The sequence below is a fragment of the Arachis hypogaea genome, chromosome 11 (assembly GCF_003086295.3).
Source record: "Arachis hypogaea cultivar Tifrunner chromosome 11, arahy.Tifrunner.gnm2.J5K5, whole genome shotgun sequence".
Lineage (NCBI taxonomy): Eukaryota > Viridiplantae > Streptophyta > Magnoliopsida > Fabales > Fabaceae > Arachis > Arachis hypogaea.
This window is the reverse complement of record NC_092046.1, coordinates 23041021-23050158: the sequence shown is the minus strand read 5'-3', so window position 1 is coordinate 23050158 and position 9138 is coordinate 23041021. Positions and strand designations below refer to the sequence as shown.

Genomic DNA, 9138 nt, shown 5'->3' with positions numbered 1-9138 from the left:
CAACCTCAATCATCCATCAAGCATGTATCACAACATGCATTTCTCATATTTCACACAATCAAGGCATCAATATTCATAATCACATATATGAACACATCATATATTTCAACCATTCAACAACACCAACAATTCAATGCCTATCTTAGGGCCTCTAGCCTAAGTATTTCCTACCACATTACATATTAGATACGGGAAACCAAAACCATACCTTAGCCGATTCCCCAAGCTCAACCGGAGCACTTCCAAACCACTTGTCCACAAGCTCTCAAGGTATCAACACCTCCAAGAACAGATTTTATCACACAAAACCCTCTTCCAAGCTTTCCAAAATCACCAATCAAGCTCCAATATTCACATATACACAACCTAAGCCACAATCATCATACCCATACACAACATCTCAATACCCAAACATCATAGAACAACAAATTATACTAGGGTTGAGAATCTTACCACACCCAAGGTCCAAGGAGACAAGATTAACCTTCTCCTTCAAGAGAGTTGGGTCCTATAACATCAAAGAACCCAAAATCTCAACATTTTTGCTCATGAAACTCGAAATCAAGGGCTGGAATTTCAAACAGTAAAACGTGGATTACCTCAAGATTGATTGTATGGGTTTTGTAGAGCTCTCCGCGGTGAACGCGTGGCCGCAAACGGAGCGGCAATCGGAGCTCTAGATCAAAAGTTATGGTGGTTTGAAGATCAAGTGAGAGAAGGAAGTTGAGAGAGTGTTCTTCCCCCTTCCATCTCAATTTTCAGCGTGTTTTGGTGTTGTGTGAGGAGAGAGAGTGCTGAAAACTAGGGTTTTGGTTTAGTTATGTTGGGCCAAGGGCCCACTTTGGGTCCGGTTGGTCCGGTTTGGCCCGTTCGGTCCAATCTTGGTCCGATTTCTATAAAATTGGTACCGAAATTCTCGTCTCAATTTCCTCTATCACATTTAGCCATAAAAATAACATTTTTGGCTTTCTAGAATAAATTCTCATTTATGGGTTAATTAACCATTAATTAACCGGGTCTTACATTCTACCCACCTAATTGGGAATTTTGCCCACAAAATTCAAATTCAATTACCTGAGAATAAGTGCGGATAATCCGTTCGTATCTCTGACTCAAGTTCCCAAGTGTGTTCTTCAACACCGCCTCGACTCCAAGCCACTTTGACTAATGAAACCTCTTTTCCACGCAATCGTTTGATACTAGTATCGTCAATTCTAACTGGAGCCACTGGAAGCGTCAAATCTTCTCTTAACTGAACTGATTCAGGTTCTAACACATGGCTAGCATCAGGAGTGTACTTCCGAAGCTGTGACACGTGAAACACATCGTGCAGGTTCGAAAGATGAGGTGGTAGAGCCACCCGATACGCCACCGGCCCAATCCTCTCCAGGATCTGAAATGGACCAATGTATCGAGGATTCAACTTCTTTGCTTTAATCGCTCTACCTACTCCTGTGGTCGGAGTAACCTTCAGGAAAACATGATCTCCTTCCTCAAATTCCAAGGGCTTCCGCCTCTGATCGGCGTAACTCTTTTGGCGACTCTGCGCCGTAAGCATCCTGTCTCGGATTTTCTTGACTTGTTCAGTGGTTTCAGCTATCATTTCTGGCCCCAACAAGCCTTTCTCTCCAGCTTCATACCAACATAGTGGAGATTGACATTTCCTCCCATACAATGCCTCATACGGAGCCATTCCGATGCTCGCATGGTAACTATTATTGTATGCAAACTCCACTAACGGCATATACCGATCCCAACTCGTCGGTTGGTCCAAAACACAAGCTCTCAACATATCCTCTAGTGTTTGGATCGTCCTCTCAGATTGACCATCTGTTTGAGGATGGTAAGCTGTACTCAAGCTTAATCGGGTTCCAAAAGCTTTCTGAAATGCACCCCAGAACCTCGAAGTGAAACGAGGATCTCTATCAGAGATTATAGTAGCAGGTACACCATGGAGTCTCACAATCTCCTTTATGTATAACCGAGCTAGCTCCTCAAGGGTGTAACTCATCCGAATGGGCAAAAAGTGAGCTGACTTCGTCAGTCGGTCCACAATCACCCAGATAGCATCAAAACCAGTCCTAGTCCTTGGCAATCCCGACACAAAGTCCATTGCAATACTTTCCCACTTCCATTGCGGAACCTCTAAAGGTTGCAACATCCCGGAAGGTCTTTGATGTTCAATCTTTACCTTTTGACAAGTTAAGCACTTTGAAACATATTCCGCCACATCATTCTTCATACCCGGCCACCAAAACATCACCTTTAAATCATGGTACATCTTAGTACTTCCCGGGTGAATGGAGAATCCACTTTTGTGTGCCTCCCTTAAGATATCTTGTCTCAAAGTACCAACATCCGGCACAATGATCCTACCCTTGAATCTCCATAACCCATCTTTTTCTTCCGACACTCTCCACTGTTTTCCTTGCTCGATAGCCGGTAACACCTTCCATAATGCTTCATCATTTTCATGAGCCTTTAGGAGTTCGGACTTAAAGTCACTTGAGATTTCTAATCGGCTCAAACACAAGTTTCCAGATACTTCTCGAGCACCAATTTTTAGACTCTCGAATCCCTTGAGCAACTTCTCCTCTTGAAGCATCATCCAAGACGCATATAACGACTTCCGACTTAACGCATCCGCCACTATATTCGCTTTTCCCGGATGGTAATTCAACTCAAAGTCGTAGTCCTTCAATAATTCCATCCACCTCCTTTGCCTCATATTAAGCTCTTTCTGATCAAAGAGGTATTTCAAACTCTTGTGATCGGAAAAGACTTGGAACTTAACCCCATAGAGATAATGCCTCCACACCTTCAAGGCAATACGACCGCAGCGAGTTCCAGATCGTGCGTAGGGTAACTAACTTCATGAGGTCTCAACTGTCGTGAGGCATACGCCACCACATTATGATGCTGCATCAGCACGCACCCTAGACCCTTCAACGATGCATCACAGTACACCTCAAAAGGCTCGTTCGGCTCAGGTAACACTAACACAGGTGCAGTGGTCAACTTTTTCTTCAATGCCTGAAAGCTCTCCTCGCACTCAGGAGTCCAAACAAACAGAGTGTCTTTGCGAGTTAACTTTGTCAACGGCAAAGCTAATTGCGAAAAGCCTTTGATGAACCTTCGGTAATAGCCAGCTAAACCCAGAAAACTCCTTATCTCAGTTACTGTGGTTGGTTGCTTCCATTCCATCACAGCCTCCACCTTAGTTGGATCTACGGCTATTCCCCTCTTACTCACCACGTGACCCAAAAACTTTACCTCATCCTTCCAAAACTCACACTTAGACAATTTCGCATAGAGTTTCTTCTCCTTTAAAATTTGCAACACGGTCCGCAAGTGTTCCGCATGCTCTTCTTCGGTCTTGGAGTAAATTAGTATGTCGTCAATGAAGACAACAACGAATTTATCCAGAAACGGATGGAACACTCTATTCATGTAATCCATAAACACTGCAGGAGCGTTCATCAACCCAAAAGACATTACAGTATACTCGTAATGACCATAACGAGTCCTGAAAGCAGTCTTAGGGATATCCTCACCCCTCACCCTTATCTGGTGATAACCGGATCGCAAATCGATCTTGGAGAAAACCCCAGCTCCTTGTAATTGATCCATGAGATCATCAATCCTCGGCAATGGGTATTTATTCTTTATGGTGACCTTGTTCAGCTGCCTGTAATCCACACAGAGCCGCATACTTCCATCTTTCTTCTTTACCAGTAATACTGGAGCACCCCACGGGGAAACACTTGGTCGGATAAAGTTCTTACCCAACAATTCCTCTAACTGAGACTTTAGCTCGGCCATCTCTAACGGTGACATCCTATAAGGAGCACTTGAGATTGGTCCCGCCCCAGGCACCAACTCAATAGCAAACTCGACCTCTCGGTTAGGTGGAAATTCCTCAATATCATCGGGAAACACTTCCGAAAACTCACACACTACCAGAATCTGATCCAACTTTTGATCATCACCCGAAACACCAGCGGTTAACAACAGGATACCCTGACATTCGATTCCAAAACAGTTCACCATCATCGAATTCAAGTAATAATTATTCACCACGACCGGCCCTTCTGTATCTTCCGGCATAAAGTACACTGACTTTGTAGAACAATCAAGTAGGACATGGTTCTCAGATAACCAGTCCAATCCCAAGATAAGATCAAGACCGATCATCGGTAAGCAGATTAAATTATGGACAAAATCACGCTGCTTGAACCTGAACGAAACTTTCGGGCATCCTAGCCTAGTTACCATGGCTTCATGGGTAGCATTATGTACCTTTAGGTCATAACCTAAGGTTACGATCTTCAATCCTAACTCATGGGCTTTCTCAAATGCAATAAATGAATGCGATGCTCCCGAATCAAATAAAGCATTTAAAGTTTGACCAGCCATTTCACAGTTACCTCGAATGAGTGTCTCAGATCCTTCTGCACCCACAGCTGAGGTGGTGAACACCCGACCAGTCTGTTGTGCTTTCCCAGCACCTTGCTTTTGCTTCTCTGGACAACTTGCGGCTTTATGCCCCGCCTTTCCACAATTGTAGCACAAACCCTATCCGGCCTTGCATGGTACTCCCGGATGGTGACTCCCACACCTAGTACAAGCTTGATCATTCTGAGGCTGCTTCCCAAACCTTTTCCCTTGGGAGTAGTTGTTGTTGGGCCTCCTAAAAGAACCTCCCCTCTTGAAAGACAGACCTCTAGGTGCAAAGCTCTTCCCTCGGTTCTGTGGAAATGATCCTTTGTGACTTCCTTTCTCAGCGGCTGCCCTCTTCACACACTCTTCAGCAACCCTACACTTGTTCACCAATTCGGAGAAAGTCCTAATCTCCATTGGCCCCACCGAACCGAAAATATCACTCCGGAGTCCTCCCTCGTACTTAACACACTTCCATTCCTCATATTCCACCGGAGTCCCTTGACACATACGAGAGAATCTGAACAGCTCCTCAAACTTGTCAGTATACTCAGATACGGACATAGTACCCTGCTTCAGCTGCAACAATTCAAGCTCCTTGGCCGTCCTAGCAGAAGTCGGAAAGTACTTCTTATAGAACTCCTCTTGGAAGACATCCCAGGTGATATAATCATCACCCTGCTGCAGAAGACGACGGATACCTTGCCACCAATGCGACGCTTCACCTGTGAGCATATAGGTAGCGAACTCGACACGCTGTCCTTCAGGTACCACTTGTGCTTGCAGTGCTCGCTCTATAGCCTGAAACCATGTATCGGCCTCAGTCGGGCTAGTAGTTCCCTTGAACTTAGGTGGATTAACCTTCAAAAAGTTCGCCAGTGTCATCGGGCCCTGAACTCCACCTCCGTCATTACCATGGTTGTTCATCTGTTGACCAAGAGCCTCAGCAGTGGCTTGCATAGCAGCAGCCATATTCTCCAACGCAGTCATAAAGTTCACCGGGTCATTAGGGTTAGTCTCCGGCGCACGAGCATTAGTACGACCTCTCCCACGGCCTCTACCGCGTCCACGAGGCGCCATCTGGTTCCTATACACACCAAACAATCGATATTAAGTTGATCAGTCTCAATATCGGAAGTTTAGTACTTTAAAGTCCCAAATGCATGCTCATGAACGTTTATGCCAACTATATCAAGTAGATATACTAACAGCACATAACACACATACAGAGAATGCACAGAAGCATAGTCAGTCCATTCCTCAGGCTCTACAGGAACGAACTGCTCTGATACCATAATGTAACACCCTACCATACAGAGACTTATGCTTAAGTCATAATTCAGAGATGGCAAGGTATTACGACCTCTAAAATAAAATTTAGTACGTATAGTAGTATGAATGATTGATTATAACTAGAAGCCTTGTAGAAAAAAGGGGTAAACAAAAACCGCAACTTGAAAGCGCAACACTCCGATCACTAACACAACGAGCAAAGGATAAGCTAACGCAAGATCATATATATAAAGAGTATCAAAACAGGAATATCAAGACTCAAAATCCGGCTGCGAAGGTAACCGGTTCGAGCATAGCAATATATACATATAATAAAATAAGGAAAACCCCAAGGAAAACCCAAAGGGACACAAATACCGAAAACCTAATCTCCAAAATCCCTCTAGAAGGAGTCATCACAGTTTGTATTATTTAATGGAGATAAAAGTATCTAAACAAGATATATAAATCAAGATAGAGTCCCGAGAACAAGAATCTTCGCTAATCCAGAAGTCCCCAGCATGCCTCAACGAGAAGCCTCGCGTCCTGCATCTGAAAACCACAAAATCCGCATGGGTGAGAACCAGAGGTCCCAGTACGGTAACAGCTTCCACATATATAATACATAATAATAGAGGAAAGCCGAAGGCAATCCTAGAACTTCCTCCAGAAAATATCAAAGCTTATAAACAAGCTAAACCGTAAGCGGCAACTAACTAAAGATCCTTCAGTCTAACTAATACTTCCCTTTCTACTTCCTTCAGACCTCCCAACAACCAGCAGGAGTATAATATAGCAAACACAGTTATATCAGACAAGAGATTTACAAATAGGAACAAATAAGGCATTTAGGCAATTAGCAAGTAATATGCAGTCAAATAGGCAATCTCAAACAATTCATGTAGTATGCTTATGATGCATGCCTGTCCCTAGTGGCTGATGATATCATCTGTCGGTTATAGAGCCAACCCGACAAGTCCTGGTAGCTAGCCATTGGACTGTCCCTCTGTCGTGCATCCCCAACTCGAGTTATACTCATCATAAACTTGATCATAATCATGATCCATATCCATCACCCTCACTGGTGAATATTTATCCATCACCATCACTGGTGAATATTTATGGGGGCGAGCTCATCCGGGCCTTTCACAGTGCCCGGCCACACTTACGACATAGGGTCAAAAGAGCTTCGAGTCTCAACCTGGAGCACATGGTGGCTAGCCATTGCTACTACCCAGGGAAACCCTCATCTCCAATGGTGGAAGTGCAAACCTTCACAATTCAATCAACATCATATATGCATTTATACTTGGCCATAAACATGGCTCCGCCGTAACACGGCAATAATCTAGCCATCCGGCTCACGGTTAAATCCATAACCAGCCAATTCATTAACAATTACGGCCCTTCGGCCCATGGCACAACAAGCACTTCCACCGCCATTCTCCGCATCTCACATAATCATCTTTGATCCTCAATGATCATTCATTTTTCCCTTGCTTCACTCGCAAGTTACCACATTCACTAGCCCTTTTTCTCATGCTAGGCATATCATAATGATTTAAGACATAAGTGGTGAGATCGGAGGCTTAGAAGTATGAAATTTGGCTTTTAAAACTCAAAAATCAACTTTGGGATGAAAACAGGTCCACGCGTACGCGCACGCGTGGATGGCGCTTTCTCGAAGAACGGCGCGTACGCACCAAGTGCGCCTACGCGCGAGGGTCATTCTGCTAAAAATTTTCTAAGTTAAAAGCTGCAGAATTTACAGATTCAAACCCCAATCTTCCGACGGACATAACTTCCTCATTTTAAACCGTTTTTCACCCGTTCTTCGAACGGCATGGACATCCCGGATCCAATTTCATTTCTAAACAGATTTGGCACAAATCAGAGATCCGTAGTCCAAGTTATGTCCCGTCAAAGTATGCCCAAAAACCATGTTTTCATACAAAACCACAAGGTGCCATTTTCAAAACAAGCCACTTTCAACTCTTTTCAAAATCAATCAAACATGCCAATTTCAACCCTTCTCTTTGAAATCATTCAAAATGTACCAAAATCAACAACAAGCCATCCTCAACTCACACATTGACACTTTACCAAGGTTTCCAAAACCACATCCAACCATTTTAACACTTCTCAATCAAATGGCTAAAGGACAACACAATATCATGTCATACATCCTTCCTCATCCCAATTTCCAATAATACCATTTCCAATTAACCATCATTATACATAATCAACATCATACTCACCATCAACATGGTACCACCCATCAATTCAACCTCAATCATCCATCAAGCATGTATCACAACATGCATTTCTCATATTTCACACAATCAAGGCATCAATATTCATAATCACATATATGAACACATCATATATTTCAACCATTCAACAACACCAACAATTCAATGCCTATCTTAGGGCCTCTAGCCTAAGTATTTCCTACCACATTACATATTAGATACGGGAAACCAAAACCATACCTTAGCCGATTCCCCAAGCTCAACCGGAGCACTTCCAAACCACTTGTCCACAAGCTCTCAAGGTATCAACACCTCCAAGAACAGATTTTATCACACAAAACCCTCTTCCAAGCTTTCCAAAATCACCAATCAAGCTCCAATATTCACATATACACAACCTAAGCCACAATCATCATACCCATACACAACATCTCAATACCCAAACATCATAGAACAACAAATTATACTAGGGTTGAGAATCTTACCACACCCAAGGTCCAAGGAGACAAGATTAACCTTCTCCTTCAAGAGAGTTGGGTCCTATAACATCAAAGAACCCAAAATCTCAACATTTTTGCTCATGAAACTCGAAATCAAGGGCTGGAATTTCAAACAGTAAAACGTGGATTACCTCAAGATTGATTGTATGGGTTTTGTAGAGCTCTCCGCGGTGAACGCGTGGCCGCAAACGGAGCGGCAATCGGAGCTCTAGATCAAAAGTTATGGTAGTTTGAAGATCAAGTGAGAGAAGGAAGTTGAGAGAGTGTTCTTCCCCCTTCCATCTCAATTTTCAGCGTGTTTTGGTGTTGTGTGAGGAGAGAGAGTGCTGAAAACTAGGGTTTGGTTTAGTTATGTTGGGCCAAGGGCCCACTTTGGGTCCGGTTGGTCCGGTTTGGCCCGTTCGGTCCAATCTTGGTCCGATTTCTATAAAATTGGTACCGAAATTCTCGTCTCAATTTCCTCTATCACATTTAGCCATAAAAATAACATTTTTGGCTTTCTAGAATAAATTCTCATTTATGGGTTAATTAACCATTAATTAACGGGTCTTACATTTTACGTCGGATTATTTTACGCAGTTTTAAACGGCCACGTAATGTCGTACCACGATTTCAAAATTCTTTTGCACGGTTATAATTGCCACTTTTGGTGCTGCCAATTTTGATAAATTTGG

The 9138-nt window shown here is 43.3% G+C and overlaps 1 protein-coding gene across 1 annotated transcript in view; it reads right to left on the bottom strand.

Annotated features, from left to right (window-relative positions):
• Positions 1–1066: 1066 nt before the first annotated feature.
• Positions 1067–9138, bottom strand: part of LOC140176058 (uncharacterized) — a 12039-nt gene continuing 3967 nt past the window's right edge. The window contains 2 exon segments of the mRNA XM_072205917.1: positions 1067–2829; positions 2832–3938. Coding sequence (XP_072062018.1) covers positions 1067–2829; positions 2832–3938 — 2870 coding nt within the window.